The 18022-nt window shown below is 40.1% G+C and overlaps 1 protein-coding gene across 1 annotated transcript; it reads right to left on the bottom strand.

Moving 5' to 3' along the window:
* Nucleotides 1–325: 325 nt before the first annotated feature.
* On the bottom strand, nucleotides 326–17717 carry LOC131980658 (segment polarity protein dishevelled homolog DVL-3-like). Its single transcript, XM_059344941.1, has 15 exons — nucleotides 17133–17717; nucleotides 15625–15694; nucleotides 13196–13311; nucleotides 12429–12541; nucleotides 11366–11501; nucleotides 9176–9266; nucleotides 8969–9038; nucleotides 8592–8731; nucleotides 7675–7751; nucleotides 7456–7523; nucleotides 7197–7346; nucleotides 4930–5061; nucleotides 4236–4403; nucleotides 3898–4101; nucleotides 326–1631 (listed from the first exon to the last, which is right to left on the bottom strand). Exons 1-15 carry the CDS (start codon nucleotides 17291–17293, stop codon nucleotides 1273–1275), a joined length of 2055 nt encoding a protein of 684 aa, XP_059200924.1. The 5' UTR covers nucleotides 17294–17717; the 3' UTR covers nucleotides 326–1272.
* Nucleotides 17718–18022: the final 305 nt, after the last annotated feature.

Here is an 18022-nt window from a genome sequence, read left to right as displayed (position 1 = left end):
TCTTGTCCAAGTTGAATCAAATCATCTCTCTACAGGAGTTTTCCTCCCCTCTAACCACAGGGAACATTTTGCAAAGGGCCATTCAGTTCTGAAGCAAACCTAAATGTACTGGGCTGATCTCTCGCACACACCCACAGCCCACACACACACATCTGTGCACCACATTGCCTAACCTTCACATTCCTGATTTTGGACAGTCTGGAATCCACTGCATTTAAATGCAAACATGACCTCAGGTAGGTACTATGAAACACCCCCCTACTAGATTGCAAATTAGAGCATCAGAAACACCCACGCACTCAAATAAAAACATAACACGACAGAGCAAAGTTAAGTCATAAAACTATATTTATAAATAAAAAGACATTTTTTTCCTTGATAAAAGAGTAGTGTGAAAGACATGGTAAGAAATTTTTTTTCCGACTATACATTATCACAAGACAGAGTCTGAAAATGCTCTGGTTAACAGATGAAAATGCAGTTATGTAGTGTAAAAATGACTCTTGAAGCTGGATGCTCATGTTTAGCATTGAAAAATGAAACTAGTTGTGACCAACTACATATATAACACAAATGCATTCTTACAGTAAGAAGGACTGCGGTTCTCTTGCACTACATACACATTTTCCATTTCTTTCTCTCTTAAGTCAAGCAAACGTTTAAAAAATCTGAATAAGGTTAACAGTTAGTGTTCATCTGAGCTTTCTTTCAGGATTTTTCTTTTCTTGTTAGGAAGTCAGCAAGTGGAATTTGAAAGAAAGGAAGAAGGGAGGAGGCTTATTTCTCTCAGTGTTGAACAGGGGTGGGGGAAGACAGAGAATGTTAGATAAGGGAGGGCAGAGAGGAGGGAAGAGTGAAGAGAAGAACAAATGAAAAACATCCATGTGTAGAAAAAAGCGCTGAGTCATCATCCCCAGCTGTCCGTTTCCACCACCTCCCTCCCTCTCCTGCTCTTTGTCCTTACACAAACTCTTCCCCACTGAGGAGCGGAAACCGGGAAAGGCGCTTTGGTTCCATCATGAGTGAGGGATTTCTTCACTGAAGAAAGTATGGCCACTACTGCTGCTAGGAAGAAAAGCACAAGGGAGGAGGAACATATTTTCTCTCAACATACACAACAGGGTTGCTTCCATTTCTGCCTTTAGGAGAGTGGAAGCAAGGCCTTGTGTTTTGCAATCTTCCCTCCCTCCTGTCCATCATGCTGTCCTTCTCAGTCTTATAATGACACGAGAAAGCCCAATTTGCTACTTTGTTATTGGCCAACAACCTGCATTACATCACATCGACAAAGAATTCTCCGGCATTTCCCACGGCCAAGCGCAGAGACTGGCGCGAGGCAGTGAGCTCAGGGGGCACAGAGGCGAGCTCTCTGCCAGGTGGGGCGCCAGGTGCAGCTGTAGACAGATGCTGGGGCTGGGGGGGAAGGCCAGGCGGGCCGTAGACGAGGCCAGGACCATAGGCTATTGAGTGGGAGTTGGCACTGCGGTGGCTGATAGAGCTCCGGACGCTTCGCTCACTAGGAGGAGCCACCGAGCGCTCGCTTGGAGCTCGGTGGCTCCTGATCTCAGTTTCGCTGCCACTGCCGCCGGACTTCCGCCCCTCATTCTTACTGCAGTTAGAGCCACTGCTTCCTGTAGACAGAGAAGAAGAGACAAGTTATTCAAGTGTAACATACAAACCATAGACGGTATATAAGAAGTGGACATGGCCACAGTGAGGTCACTCGCTAGTTTGTGGACGACCATTATGGGGCCTGGAGTAGGGCTGGGCAATATATCGATAAAAAAAAATATATCAATATATTTTTAAATGTGATATTGAATTAGATGATATTGAATATATCAATATAGTTTTAAAAATCTTTATAAATAAATGCTGCCCTTACTAGGGTTTGTCATACTTATCTCTTTTGTAATATTCATTATTCTTTTCTCATAAATATATTTATTTCAGAAAAAGATTGGCCTATTTTATTTCATAGGAGTGCGTTTCACTTTTGTTTAAGATTTTTATTTAAATGTGCACTTTATGGAGCTTTGATTAAAAAAAAAAAAAAGGTACTCCTGTTATACAGTATTTATTTCACTTAAACGGTTTCAATAAAACTACTTGTGACATGTCATATTTGGCTTTGACTGAACATTTGCTCTCACTTTGCGATAAACATATCAGGATATATTTATCGTATATTGATATTCAGCCTGAATATATCGGCATATGACTTTTGGTCCATATCGCCCAGCCCTACTGGATTTAGCCATTGCCATACCTTATATCATATCCTGCTTTATCGTCTATTTTACTCTAGATGGGACCATGACTTAGAAAATGAATCATTCTCTATTAAAGAAGACGTGAAACTAATGATTAAGACCATCAACTCATGATATATTTACTGAGGTAATAAATCAGGTGGAAAATAGAGCCATTTCCTCGTAATTGGACTTCTTTTACAGCCATTGGAGTCGCCCCTGTTGGTCACATGAAAGAATGCAGCTTTAAGGTACTTCCGCATTGGCGTCTTTTCAGGCCCAGAAGCCACTTATTTTCTACAGTCTATGATACAAACGCATCACGTTTTTTTAATTAAATCTGATTGACCTACATGAGCCTCTCACCCCCATCTGAGTGCCAATGAATTGACGCAGGCAGTACTGACCCAGTTTGTGGGAGACTCTCAGGAGAGCTGCATGACTAATGCAGACGTGCTTATGGAGCATTCACTGCCTTTCACAGGCCAAACAGCTCAGTCATTACTGAAGGCAATTGCATGTTTTCATTTTATTACCACAAACCGCCTGCTTGCTTTAGAGGCAAGTTTGTCAGACGCATTTAAAACCAAAACAATTTATCCAATAATCCTGACATTTTTTAAATGAATGCATGCAACCATCAAACCCACAGACAAAAGAAAAGATGATCTCTCTGCGTCTTTTCGATAGGTAGGTCTGGGCACTAGCTTAGCACCAACTGTGAAGGCTGAAAAAAGCTTCCAAAAAAGCAATAAAATACACCATATAGCAATTCCAAAATGCATGCTATATTTTGTAATTTGGTTATCTATTCAACAGTACATTCATAGTGTGCAACCACAAAATGAGGACATCTGTGATGTTTGGTGCAGTCAGTGGGCCCAGCTGTTGTTGGTCAGTAAATATCTCCATTGCGTAAGCAAACTGCTCCTAAAACCACAGTGTCTGGTTTTCTATTTCTACATGTTAAATACACAAAATATGTATGTAACTAGGGCAGCTTTGGAGCTGTTTGATGGCATATTTTTCACTGTTGAAAGAGCATGGACTGGACCTACAACACATTTAGAGTGATTTGGATGTGATAGCAAACAAGATGCAAAAGACAGAGATGTAAAGGAATACTCAAACATTAGGCTCTTAATGCCAAAATACCACTCTCAGAAATAACTTTTGAGGCATTCAAAGGGTTTGCAGTTTTCTCCTTCACAAGTGATGCAGCTGATTTCATCTCAGTTACAGTGACTGTAACAAACTTACAAGCTTAGCAAAAGTATCATATTATGGCTATGTTTTGGCAACATACAGTGCAACATAGTGTTTGCAGTATCCATATAGACAACAGAGAAGAACAATGTTAAGGCATTGGGGACATTTCTACAGACATTTTGATACTTTTTTCATCATGAAAACACTTTTCTTTACAGAAATGATTTCTAGCTCACGACTGTTGCTGATCTTTGTGAAGAAGCAAACTACAAACATTAAAACAGGCTCATTTCAACACTATGGGGTGCTATAGGGAGTTTTTATGCAAAATTGCAATATTAATATGTCATTAATTTTGTTTTTCTCCAACTGATTGTACAAAACATGTTGATTATGGTGGTGATGAACACATGCAGTATGTTCACAATGCTCTCACCGCTGTGCTGGCTTCCTGCACTGCCAGCGCCTGGTCCACCAGGGTAGGGCTGTTGCAGGTCGTATGGGTGAGGAATGGGGAACTGGTAGGGCAGAGTCATGGGCCAGGGGGCCGCCCCAGGGTGAGGCAGAGGGGGGAGAGTGTCCTGATCTGAGGCACCCCCACTGGAACCATCATGGTCATGGAGAGACAGATGGGTCATGTCTGAAGGAGATAAAAGAAAAAAACAGATTTAGACTTTCACAGTAACAGTTCACCTATATAGATACAACTGAAGGACTCAACGCTTTGTGGAGCTTTACTGACAAAACTCAAAGGAGATCTTAGCGTCCACTTACTGCCACAGAGGTCTCCAAAGACATAGTAGCACTGTTCAGAGAAGGTAATCTTGTTGACGGTGTGTCGGATGAAGCCGGCCTTCAGCAGGTTGCTGGCATATTTACGGGCTTCTCGACGATCTGAGAACCCCTCCACGTGATGGAAGAGCCAGTCCACTACATCAGAACCTGAGGACACAAACACACATTTTAGGTATAGTTTTGGTCATTACAATCCATTCCATGATATATAGAATTATATCCCAATGATGATTTGAAACAACTGGAAGCTCATTTCCCCTAGTAAAAAGGGGGAAAAATGAAACACAAAAGTTTAGCCTTTTCAAAGTCATTATAATGGAGGAGCTTTCCCGAATTAATGACTCAAAATTTTGAGAAACTCTCAAAACAGACTTACTCATTCATTTTAGATACTAAGTATTTAATTCAAGAAAGCTCCACATTGTAATAACTTACAAGATCTTTTTTTCCCCGTTTCCCACATTTGTGGAAATGGGCTGCCATTACATCACCCATATTCATAAAGAAAAACTACATTCCTCTTATAGTATTATCTTCAATCTATAATTGATACAAGAGGCTTTCACTGAGACAATGTTCTTTATTTGCTCAGCTCCGTTAGCAGAGACAGGTGTGCATACTGATGAAGGAAATAATAAATGCTGAAGCATGCCCTCTGCTCTGACAAGCGTACCGATAAAGGCGTTAGCGATGGTTATCTTGAGCCACATCCTGTCCCGCACCTCCAGACCGGACTCTGGGCAGGCCATGGCTTTAGCAACCGTTGCCATGTCGCTGTGGATGGAGAGGTGGAAGTCATCGAATCCTGGGAAAGATCAGAGGACAATGTTACCATGGGAGCTGAAGCACATCCTCCTGTCAGAGTTTAAATTGTTTGAGTTTGATCTTTTTCAGAGATGATCAAGTGAACCTTTTTCACAGGACACAGAGATGCATCTCACAAACATATACAATCTGCTGGGTTTTTGTTTTGCTTCCAACAGATATAGTGAAAGCACAGCTGTGTGCTGTTCACCTATCTCTGATAACTCCAAAAATGTTGGCCTGTTTTGGACTTTGTCTCAAATAATATTTGGTTTCCTGTGGTCTGGACTGTAACGCAACCCCTGTTATATCCTAATCATGAATCAACCTGATCAGGCTCAGATCTTTGTTTGAATTGGACGAGAACAGAGCTGACCTTATAAAAACGCCAACAAAAGCATGATTATAATGAAAGAAATGTCCTCCTAAAAACACTTTTACAAGTAACATATCATCTCAATGAGGTTAGTTGTATTTCAATTTCCTTCAACTCGTCTTACCTATCTCTCATTCCATCAGTGATTTCCACTTTTTCCCAAAATGCCTTGTGACCATCCCCAATAACAAGGGTTTGAACATATTTTGGGAGTATTGTCCATAACAGGTTAGTATTCTGTTGAACTGTTTTGGATAACCTCTTAAAAAGCAGAAGCGAATGACAGAATAGATTTCTGTATCCTCAAAGAGGAGATACTACTTCAAATGTATTTAGAATTTGTGAAGTAATATTCCATACCTTTTAGGGTACACACTTCCAACACACACAAACACTACTCTTAATTATAAATATTCACATGAACCCAAAAGTCCTTTGATGTTTGTGTATAGTGCACGCTGCTGTCAGTGTGCACTAACTCTTTGAAATACAGAACCTGTTGCTGTGTTTGGAAGGCATATAAAAAGGCCAAAATTACTACATAATTCATAGTCAGAATAGCAGAAACAAAAAAACCCATTATTGTTGGATTTCAAAGTTTAGACTTCTTTAGACGAATCAGGTGTGATGAACACTGCCATCAGTAAAAATAACCTAATCTAAGCTTAAAATAGTTTTATTTCATCAAAATCGACATATAGTCTTTATGTCTCATTTAAAAGCTTGCCAAAATAAATCAGATTCCTTAAATAAATAAATAAATAAATAACATAAAAATTCTGAACTCCGCAATGCATCTGTAAAGATATAATTTCTCGGTGGAGAAGCCCTGAAACTGCTTGGGGTTCAGAGGGTTAACAATAGCCACACCCTTTATGCAAAACTCTTCAAGTGGCTGCATTGCACTATGTACTGATGTCCACAGATTTCTTCCTGCATGATTGTTAAACATTACAACAAAACAGTGCAGAAAGAAACCATATGATTGTGAGGCACCAAGAGAACTTTACAACTCTACATTTCTGATTGCAGACACTTTTTTCTTCTTTTAAATGTCACTGTAGTTGCACTTTGAATAAACTCCTGGCAATAATACAGTTGGCCACTTATCCAAAGCAAAAGAAAAATGCACCAATAAACCATAAATTATTGCCAGAAATGCAAGCTTTAAGCATGTGATTATGTGAAATTTATGTTCTGTCTGAAAGGGGAAATCTCTTGAAATGTCAGTCAATTCGGTTAAGAAAATGTGTGAAGAGAGGAAAGTTTTTTCTCGAGAAAGAAAGAAAAAACTGTTAGACTGTGAGTTATCGGCTCAGTTTTGACAAGAGTTATTGAGCAGATGGAAGTTGTGAAGCTGAACACAGTAAAAGCTGGAACAGAGAGCAGTCGCAGGAATGCATCAAGAGGGGTAGGGCCACACTTAACACTGAGATTTACTAACACGTCCGACGGAGATACTGATATTACTGCATTTTTGGAGATGAGACGGCTGGGGCTCAAAAATCAGAGCTCAATGTTCAAAAAGTGAAATCCTGAAATGATCCAATCTTTAACAAGAAGGTTATCAAAAAGCAAAATCCAGTAAATACTGTAAAACCAAAGGAGGGATGGTCAGAAAAAAAAATACAATGCAACTCCATGTATAGACAAAGGGAAAGAAGATGGAAAGCTGTGACTAAGAGTCATGGAAGGACTTAAGTTGTTTTGAATTAAAGTGCCTTGAGAAGAAGTCATATCAGCTGGAGGGGGTGACTCACGTTCAGTCTCAGGGATAGAGCTGCTGATGGAGGAGCTGGTGGAGGTGACGGTGCTCATGGAGGGACTCATCCCATATGCAGGGTACACCCCGGTCATAGCTGCAGTGTGGGACACCCACGCAGCAGGGTCAATGGGCCTGATTGGCTCACCTGTTAAATTAAATGTACAGTTAACAGCTACCAAAACAGGTGGGTCTGCAGGTATTTGCAAGCATTTGTTTTATTGCAAGGAAAAGGAAAAAAATGAACAAACACTCACTCCTGGGCAGAGCAAAACAGCTCCGAGGATTTGGGTCCCAGCACTTGGCCACAGTCAGAGTAATGGGGCTGGTAATAAACACAGAGGCAAAGAATAGTGTCAGCTTCAACTTTACGAGAATTCAGTGATGTCTTGTTTTGTACCTGTGTTTTATGGAAGAATATTTGTATCTATTGCTGTTATAGAATATACATGTATGTATTCATTTTTGCTGCTTACCCTGGCTTGTGCACTATGTCTCTCAGTACTCGAACTGCATCGTCATTGCTCATGTTCTCGAAGTTTATGTCGTTCACCTACAAGGATAAAAATTAAAGAAAAAAAATGTCTCAGGTTGCACAAATAAATTTGCACAAAAATACAAATCATTATGAGAATAAAGGCCCAACAATGAATTGCTATAAAATGAGGTATAATAGTTATAGTTAGTGGTGGAAAACATTGTTCAATATTGCAAAAAAACACTACTTAAAAAAATAAATAGATATTAAAGTGTTCTCAGTTCTGCCTTGCTGATGTTTCAGTATACTTCTCAATTACAATACATTTCTTTTTAAAATAAAAAAGGAAAAATAAATAATTTCCAACTTTCCTTTAATGAGCAAGTTTAAAGTACCATGGACCAATAAAAAAAAAAAGAGAATGATGTTACACTTAAAAGTGCAGTTTTCTACTGATACTAGGATGACAGCTCAAGTCACAGATATTCCAATAAATTCCACTATAGTTGGGCGGGCAGTTTTCAAAATGGCGTGCTATATTAAAATTTGGAAGTGGGTGTGGAATAATAGAAATGGTAAATGACAATTAGAGCCATAAAGACAACTGACTGACACATATTCCCATACATTGAGACACTTATACAGTATATTATACTGTGATAGACATAACATCGATAAAAGTAGAAAGGAAAAAAATGATATACTGTGACATGCATAAATTGCCTTGATTACACTTCAGAAATATCTTTTTTTATACTTTACATGTCAGTTTGAATTAAAAAAAAACTGCAAGCACTGGCACTTAACCCAGACACAACATGCATTTACACACACTTCCTAGGTATGCACAGACACACATTTTCCACATGTGCGTGCCTCTCTCTCGTTGTCTAACACACACATGCAAATACACACCTGCAGCAGCATGTCCCCAGGCTCTATGCGTCCATCTGCAGCCACAGCTCCTCCCTTCATGATAGAGCCGATGTAGATGCCTCCATCTCCCCTCTCATTACTCTGACCCACGATACTGATGCCCAAGAAGTTGTATTTCTCTGTAAAGAGGAGAGGAACAATGTGTATTCAACAGTGAAATGAAGCAGGTAAAGACAGAAAAGATGATGAATATGGAACAATTTAGTTACATTTGCATATTTTCCCACCTTAGGAAAGGATATTGTATAACTAAGACTTAGTGTGTAAGGAGACTTTATTCAGAAAAAAATGCACCGTCCATCCCACCAAATCTAATTGCATTCTGTGTGCAGCTCCCACATGGCCAAGTCACTCACCCATGTTGAGAGTGACAGTGATGATGTTCAGGGACATGGTAGAGTCTGTGATGCTGCTGAATGATGAAGACTGGAGGGCAGAACGATGGAAATTGGGAGGAAAAAAAGAAAAAATGAGTAGAAGAATCATTAGTCACAAAGTGTAACAGTTTTGATAAAGAAGCCTGGGGCTGATTTGCAGTCCTGTATGTAAGTGTGTCATCTTACCCTGTCTATATTGGAGGCCTTAGGTTTCCGTCTGCGGCGGCGGTGTCGTCTCATTAGACGAGAGGAGCTCTGCTCAGTGGAGCTGCTAAATCTGAATATAAAATAAATAAAAAAAACATCTTTTTAAAGACCCTACACACTTACATATTTAAAATGATCCCTATTACCTGATGCCAATGGCACCAGCTAGTCCTTCTGGGCTCTTATTATATCATATCAACATCACAACTGTGTTACATTATGTTCATCACATGTGCACCAGTAATTGTGTTACATTGGTCATTAGTGGTCATTAAAAAATGTCTTCAACATCTCCGATGTGCATTCTATTTAATTGTCTTTAATTTAGTAATCTTAGAATTAGTCTATGAATGAGCCTTCAGAGTCTTCACCAGGGAACAAGAACAAGACATTATACAAGGCCAGCACTGGAGTAATGGATCTTCAACGGTATTCAAATGAGGATTTGCTTTCGGAATGATGCATGAGAAGGGCGCAGTTATTCCAATCATTGATGGCAACTCAGGTTTAGTGGTATAAATACTTAAGAATGTGACTGTGTTTAAGAAGAGACTTTTATTTACTCGTAACCATAAGAGTTTACGATGCATGCTGTCAGTGCTCATTTTTTTGGGGCAATCTAACTCTAGTCTAGTAGTAGATATATTTTCCTCAATACACTTTGTGATGCAGAGGACCATTCAGTTGGGCAGTAGTCCAGGTTAGTAATAATTAAAGACTAACTACCTGCCCCAGAATGTGTGCTGGACCATTAGTAATGCATTTTTCTAGCCATTCCCCACTTTCATAACAATTCTATCAATATGTTCTATGCATGATTGTTGGCTATTAAACCAAGTAATTTAGCCAATTGCAGACTCAGTGTAGGAGTGTGTAGATGACAGTTTATGACTAGATCCCAGAATAGTGGATTTGGTTTTGAGATGTTTAGTACCAACTGATTTTATTTTATCCAATCAAAGACCAAATTTAACTCAGAAAAGAAAACCTGCTCTCCATTAGCATTTGCTGCATTTTACAATGTAGAACTGTCAGCATCTGTATCTGTATACTTGTTTTTACGCAAAACAGATGGCAAGTTATTTGTAAAGATGGAATACAGAATTGATCTGAGACAGCTGCCCTACGGCAAGGCACTATCCAGCCCTTCACAGTTACACATGCTGACATTATAATCCACTGTTTGTTTTCTGCATGAAAAGGAACTCTTCTTTATGTATGATGTGCTTATGTCGACTCTGCTGTTCTGCTGCTCTACTTAATGCACAATCCTCCCCTTGTTATGTTATGTTTATGTTTATGTCATGTTGTATGTTCTTGTGCCCACTGGCACTTATGTGTATGTTACTAAGAAAAAACGAATAAAAAGTAAATTAAAAAAAAAAGAAAAGGAACTCTTCATAAATAAAATGGCACTTGCCCTGAGCCCATAGCATTTTAATTTACCAAATAAAAGATCACGATCTATAACATGCCATGCTAAAATCCAGTAATAGTACACGATCAAGTGGAAAGCAATTATATGTAATAATATAATATATAAGGTAATTATCAGATATAAGTTATCAGAAAAAAAATCTACCTGAATCAAGCTAAAAAAAACATGACACATTTAATGTTAATAAAAATACTTGGACAAAAATAGAAGCTGTTTTCCCCATTTAGCTTTTTTAAACATCTATTAAAGCCTTAATGTTACCTACATAATAAAGAGTCCTTTAAACACAGTTTCCATAATGAAAGTGGGGCTTGCCAGGAGTCAGAAACAGCTTTAATGGTTTGTAAAATGGCATCCAACCCACTTAATTTAGAAGTTATGAGCTGGCAGACAAATCATCAGTTGGAGCCACTATCCAGAGTTTCCTTCTTTGGTGCAGAGAAACCCATACATTGATGAAGCTGTTATCCAGATCTACATCAACAGGAAAAACATCCTAATCCAGCCCAAAGACTGAGAACAGTCTTTAAAGTGGGTTGTAGATATATCTACGACTCCTGGAGGAGAACCCAGGGGGTGACCACAGAAACCACCAGACAATTAGACTGTGCTAATCTCTGCCAGAACCCATCATCTGCAATTCCAGATGCATTCCTCATGCCAAAATGCCTTTTCTCATTGAGAAGTGCACTTCTGAACAACAAGCTGAGCAGTTACACAGAACATCTGACCTGCTGGTTGCGTCATCATCCTCTGAATCGAAACAAGAAGTAGACTCCAGCTCGCTGCTCATAAAGGACGAGCAGCTGTCGTACTCGGGCCCCCCACGTCCCATAGAACGCGATGAGTAGCCGTTCTGCCTTCCACCTGCAGTGGGACACCAGTAGAGTCAGGATAACACATATAGGAGACCAATACCCTAAAATAATACCAATAGATGGCTTTATTTGATACCTTTATTATTATTTTTTTTTCTTACCAATCATATAAAGGGAAGCATTCAGTTGCATAAAGTGCCACCATCACTCCTCCCCATTCAAATTATTTTAATAAACTTAATAAACTTTATTTGTATAGCACTTTTCTTAACAAAGTTACGAAGTGCTTTACAGGCAAGAGATAAAAACAAAGTGGAAGACAGAAAAAATTACAATAAAACAACAAAGCAAAGTAAAGTGCAATGCAGACAAGTTGGAATCACAAATGTCAAAACATAGAAAGTGACACGAGCTGGGGGAGAAAACAACAACCAAGAGATTAAGTAGTTAAAAAGGCTTTGCGATAAAATAAAGTTTTCAGTAGGGATTTAAAAGTAGCTAGTGATGTAGCCTGTCTGACCTCAAGGGGTAGAGAGTTACAGAAATACAATTGGAAAGTCTCCACATTATTTATATCTTAAATAGTTGTAGGGCTTCCCCCTCTTAGTGGCAGCTTGGATTAAGCTGAAGATTTCTCTTGTTCTTAATGCTTTTTTCATGTTGAATGACTAATTTCGAAGAAATTTACAAAGAACATCTCTGGTAAACACAAGTTTTAAAGTGGTTCGGATTCTTTGTGGAGAAACACAGTTTTATAGATCTATTAAATCAGCTCATCAATCAAAAGAATGTTAGTTAGCTAAGAGTACAGCCTCACACCACAGACTGAGTACGAGAGTAACTGCTGTGTTAGTGGGTCAATCAAACGTCACATTAAATCAATGAACATTTGAGGCGATTGGATGTAAGTAAAACCGTACAAATAGTATTTTTTGTCTAGGTCTGGGTACCATAAAGGTTGAAAACAGTCACTGACCGTGGTCGTTGGTGTGTTTCCGTCGCGGCCTCTCCCTCTCTCTCCTTTGCGACACCATGGAACCAGTCTCTGTGTCGTTGTCCAAACTGTCCCGGCCGCTTGCTGCTTTCCCACTTCAGACAGAGTTGGTGCAGATACGTCAGAGTGTTAGAAAGAAACAGAATTACACTGCATCATGCAATTGCATTTAACAGCCACTTAAATAAACATTTATATTAAATGCGTCTTGTAATAATCCCATTATAAACTGGAAGTATAACTGAGTAGATGCCTTCTCTGGCTCAGTGTAGTTAAGGTTGGACTCTGTAGTTGAATATTTGGCAGGAATTGTGTTGAGTTAACTTCCAGTTCACTTTTCAGTGCGGTTTCTTTTTCATAACGTGTCTTCTACAGACTTTTCTTTTTAACAAAAACATTTAGGAGCTAAAAGGCTGGCAACACAAAGTATGAATAGGAAAATCAGTAGTCTCATGTCAGATTAATTTACAGACTGAAGATAATCTAATAATAAAAGGGTAGAAGAAAAAAAGGTGATTTTCCCCCCCTCCTAAACAGTCACAAGGTGTCATTCTATTCCCATTCAATTTGTAGTTTCCTCTGTTACTGCGGATATTGGGAAACACAAGACTCATTCAAGACACACGCACTGTGCCAAGCACAAAGTACACATGGCGTGTTTCTCTTTCACACACACAACCACACATTACACAAAATCTTTCTATTGCACACTAAAAGAAACACCAAAAATTTGTTCTGAATATACTGACTGATATGAGGGTGGTCTTGAGTCTCCGATGCCCCCAGTCCTCTCCAAAGGGGGTGCTGCCTCTAAACTATCTGCCACTGAGCCTGCATCTGTGTGGGCCCCGTCTCCAGAGACCAACTGTGAACAGACAGAGAGTCAGGTCGGTCATAGGGATGAGACAAACACTCAAAGGAAAGAATACATGAAACAAATGGGCAGCAGACCCACGTCAGACTATCACTGTTTACACTGCGACGTATTCAACAGATGGGTGGTTTGTCCTGTTTTATTGTCACTGCCTTAAGGCTTGGCAGCACTGAGGAACTGTTAAGGACTACAATGTCACATTTATTGTAAAAATCTTGCCTTCTATTAACTTCCTGCAAAGCTATCCAAAGGCAGCTGTGGGTTCAAGCAGTTGTGAAAGAAAGAGCATTTGCCATGTTGTGATACCTGACTGTGTTGCCCAAGTTACCAAAGTGTGGGAAAAAGTTGGATCCAATAGAGCATGACTGCATTTTCAGGGGAAGTTATACTGGTAGATTTTACCATTAACTGTCCAAATTTCCATGTTTTCTCTTATACTTTCAGCACATTCCAGTGACATTAGTCCTGCTCACTCAAGAGCATTTTTGCAGCATCTTGGAGGTTATCCATATGAGAAATGAAGCATGTTCTTGCATGATTTGCCAGCAAATCAAAACATTAGATCAGTGTGGAACTGTCTGCAGTATTAGAAGCCAACAGTTGGTAAAAATTAGCTAAAACTTGCTTGATGTTTATGTCATATCTGGACTATTTATGACTATAATTCTTCACTATTTTAACAAGTATTTTGTATCTTTTTGATAATGAACAGGAACACAGCTGTTTGGAGTGCAAAGAATCTGGTTTAACTTAACTCAAAACACAGCAGGCAAAGCTTGTGTCATGTTTGCAATTGTGAAAAGTGTCAAATGTCTTTTTTTCCCGTCCAACCACAAGTCCAAAACACAAAGAAGCCAGTCTACTAAACTGTACATCAAAGAAAAACAGTAAGTCAATCACCTTTTAGAAACCGGAGCCACAACATTTTGCGTTTTTATCAATAAATCATATTAGCTCTACCATACAGAATAGAAAGACTGATCTTATTTTAACTTGTAAAGATACCTGCACAGACATAATAGATGTAGACAGATAAAAGAATCATGGACATGAGCCTCATTACTCATTTAGTTCACCTATTTACCCAGTTTATACCTATATACTAATTATACTGTTTCAGTTTACAGCGAGGACAATTTGGTGTGCAAAAACATGTATTTACAGCAGTTGACATACACTAAAGGTATAAAAAATAATGTGACAGACAAAATCTGACTGTTGGCTGACGATAAAGTACAACAGGGCAGATTGAGGGTGCTGGCCTGTTGTGCTGATGTGATGTGATGATAGCGAGCCAGGCCCCTGGACCCCAGAGAACAATCAATCACATTATTGAAACAGCAGATGAACAGTTGAGACAAACAAATGGACATACTGCAACAGAGATAACGTTTCATTGTACATGGAACATTTCAACAACCCCCAAGAGATAACAAACATATTAAGAACACACACACACAAAGAGAGAAATTGGCTTTGAACCACAGCCAACCAAACCTCCACATAGTCTAATGAAAAAGACCACAACAGAGGGACACATCAGGATGGGCGCAATGGATTATACAATCAAACATCCAGCGATAACACTGTGTTGATGACTCTCAAATCAAACCTATAATTATAACCACACTGTAGTAAATTAGCCAAATGTATCAGCCTTTCACATCAAGAAACAGAGCACTCTTTCTCCCAACTTTATTCTCCCCACCCTGTGAGATTCAATCTTCTTGTTAGAGGACATGCAGTGAGGCTCTTTGTTATGGAGTATTTTCCTCCTATCCTGTGATTTCACTTGCTCTTAACCCAATTTCAATGTCGAGGGGAGAGGAAGGGAGCACCAGATGTCTCTTGTGTTGTGGAGACAGGGGAATTATTGCTCTGAGCCTCTAAATGAGATGCTGCGTGCAAGCACATGTATGCATGTGCTGCATGTTGTCACTAGCATGTGTGAGGACTTCTGTAAAATTATTTAAAAACCACTGCAGCTCACTTAAAAAGTGCTTAAAAGCACAAGCAGAGAGAAGAGCAGGGTGTTTGCATGTGTCGGTTGCTGCTGGGATCATTATGTGATAATGACATTATCACGCAGACACATAGGGCATCTCCCTAGAGACGGGGTATGATTGTGGTCATTGGCCCAACAGATGGGAATCATTGTTATACATGCACGCACACAGTTGCCACACAGCTACTTAACCACACAAATACAGTCAACACAGACAAGCGCATGACAAAAAACAAAAAAAACAAACAGACAGACAAAACAAACCAGAAAATGAGTCCAGGATATATTTTAAAACCTACCCATGACACCACACGTCCATTAAAACAGGGCAGTTTAGCGTTGTCGTCAGATATTTCCTCCTTTACCACCCTGTAAAGAGAACAAAGCGCTGTTTCAGTAAACCTTAAGCAACACAAAAGCACTCTCAGGGCAATAAACATGAGGCTGGAGGTGGGCAATGCTTCCATTAGAATGGACACTACAAACAATGCTGATTTAACAGAGCACTTACTACACTGTTGATACACACTGCCAGCTAGAGATATACAATAATGCCTATGGTGCTAATTATTGCATGATAAAGAGTATATCAACAGTTCAAATGTATTCCCCACACTTTTAGACAAATTGAAGATTTTTTTTTTATGTTGTTAAACCAAAGTTAATAAGCCTCCAACGTTCAATACCCAAAGGTAAGGTAAGGCTTTAACAAAGTCAAATGTAGACATTTTCAGCAAACTTCTCCAGTCCAACGGACTGCTTGCTTGCAAGAATCAAGAACAAATCAGGCATGCATTCAGTAGAAACCGCCTCAGACTACTGGTGATGATCAGATTAGCTGTGCCTTTCAGAGAAGAAGGAATAGTGATGGCCAGTGAGACTTTCTTTGAGAGTCTTGGTAAATATGCAGAAAGACAGGTCACTCAATCTATACCCCCGTTTGGAGTAAAGGTTTCAATCTATTTACAGAATACCCCTTCACTCTTCACAACATGAATAGCTGTGGGTCTTTTCAAAACATGTCTTTCCCACTTGCAAAGGTTAAGAAGTTGTTGCCCCACCCTAGTTTGAGTTTGGCCAAAAACAACTTTGGAAACCTGGCTGAAATGCGTTTTTTTTTTTAAAGACAAAAAAACACATTTCCCCTCCTTTTAACTCTGTAGAATGCACTGTCTGAAGGAACATAAAACGTCTTCTTTTCCAGCCATGTTTTAACACAAAAGGACATGCTCATAAAGCTGCCAGAGTGATGAACAGGGCATTCCTGTGTCCAACTCTGCATTCCTCGGGCTAATAGACAACAACAGCAGGGGCCCGCTGGACTCACTGACTAACTGAAAACGGCCGTTTACATTCTGACATTAGCCTGTTAGCACAAACGCACCATACATTAGCCTCCAACTGACAGCAGTTACGTCAGTTACCGGTTACTATCAGTGCTGTCAACTACCCCTGGTCCCACTTTACCTAAGATAAGTTTAAAGGCCGTTCAGGACTTTCTGGTGCCAGTGAAACTGACAAATACCAAACTTGGTCAGGCGAAGTCAAGGCACAAGACGCCACACAAGCAATGTAAACAAACGGGGTCGGGACGCTGAACAGACGTGCTAACGCTGCGAGCTAGCAGCTAACAAAGGAACTGCAATGCAAGTAGCGAGCTAATGATCGACAGCCAGGTAACGTTAAAACTGGTGACAAGCCAGCTGGCGGGGGTAACCGCTCGGTTATTGATAGTCTAGCTACATTAACGTGGAGAATACCCAGGAGTGTTGTGCTGATTAAACACATAAAACCCTGTAACAGTTACCCGAAGTCATCGTCCATAGATTTGAAGAAGAATTTGTAATTTGGCTTCTTGAGGACATTTTTGAAGTCTGCCAGAGTGACTTTGTCCGCCGGTACCGACAGTTTCACCAGATACGGTGTCTCCTGGTCGTCGAGGTGGTAGATAATTTTGGTCTCCCCCATCTCGGACTGCGGCTAAGGCGAGGCAGGCAGGGTGCATCAAGCCGAGGGCCTGGCAGGCTCCCTCTCGGGCCCCGACTCCCCGTGGCGCTGGCGGCGGCTGTGCCGTGGTCCTCCCGGCTCTCCCTGGCTGACCGACTGCGTAGCCCTGGTTCTCTCTTCTCTACGCCAGCTCGCTAACGTTACGCCTGCCTTTCCTTTCAAAAAGCACCTTGCTCCTCCACAAAGCGTCCTAGCACCGCCCGCAGACTGAATTGCGTTAGTTCCTGATTGTATTAAACTTCCAATACGCCGCCGAAAACTGAGAATAACTAAAAAAAACTGTTTGGAAAAGCAGTAAAGATAAACAGTTTCTGAAGGGTCGGTTTCTCTTGTCGCTAGCTGCCAAGCTCGATACTTTGTTGCACACGAAACTGCACAAAATCGTCCAAGCCTGTCTCGGAGGGGCGCCATCCACAGGAGAGGAGGAGAGTAACAGCTTTCTGTGGACATTATTCCTGCTGCAGTGCATGAGTCAACACAGGCGGTCATAGACAGACAATAACACGAGGCTCCGGCAGCCAGAGGGGGCACCTACATTCAGAGCCAGCCCAAGCCTACATGGGACCCTAAGCAGAATTCTATTTTGGGCCCTCTGTTACTGCCAGTAATATTGATTGTTAATAGTTAGTTAATAACATAAATATTACCAATGCAATAGTAATACAAATAATACCAATAAATGAATGATGT

The sequence above is a fragment of the Centropristis striata genome, chromosome 11, assembly GCF_030273125.1.
Source record: "Centropristis striata isolate RG_2023a ecotype Rhode Island chromosome 11, C.striata_1.0, whole genome shotgun sequence".
NCBI lineage: Eukaryota > Metazoa > Chordata > Actinopteri > Perciformes > Serranidae > Centropristis > Centropristis striata.
The sequence above is the reverse complement of the archived record's forward strand: the minus strand, read 5'-3'. Positions and strand labels throughout refer to the sequence as shown.

Excerpts from the sequence above, each read along its gene's own strand:
- LOC131980658 (XM_059344941.1), bottom strand. The coding sequence starts at position 17,293 with ATGGGGGAGACCAAAATTATCTACCACCTCGACGACCAGGAGACACCG. Across the intron at positions 11,502-12,428 it reads GAAACACACCAACGACCACG|GTGGAAGGCAGAACGGCTAC; the intron begins GTCAGTGACTGT and ends GTCCCACTGCAG. Across the intron at positions 8,732-8,968 it reads CACTGTCACTCTCAACATGG|AGAAATACAACTTCTTGGGC; the intron begins GTGAGTGACTTG and ends TCCTCTTTACAG.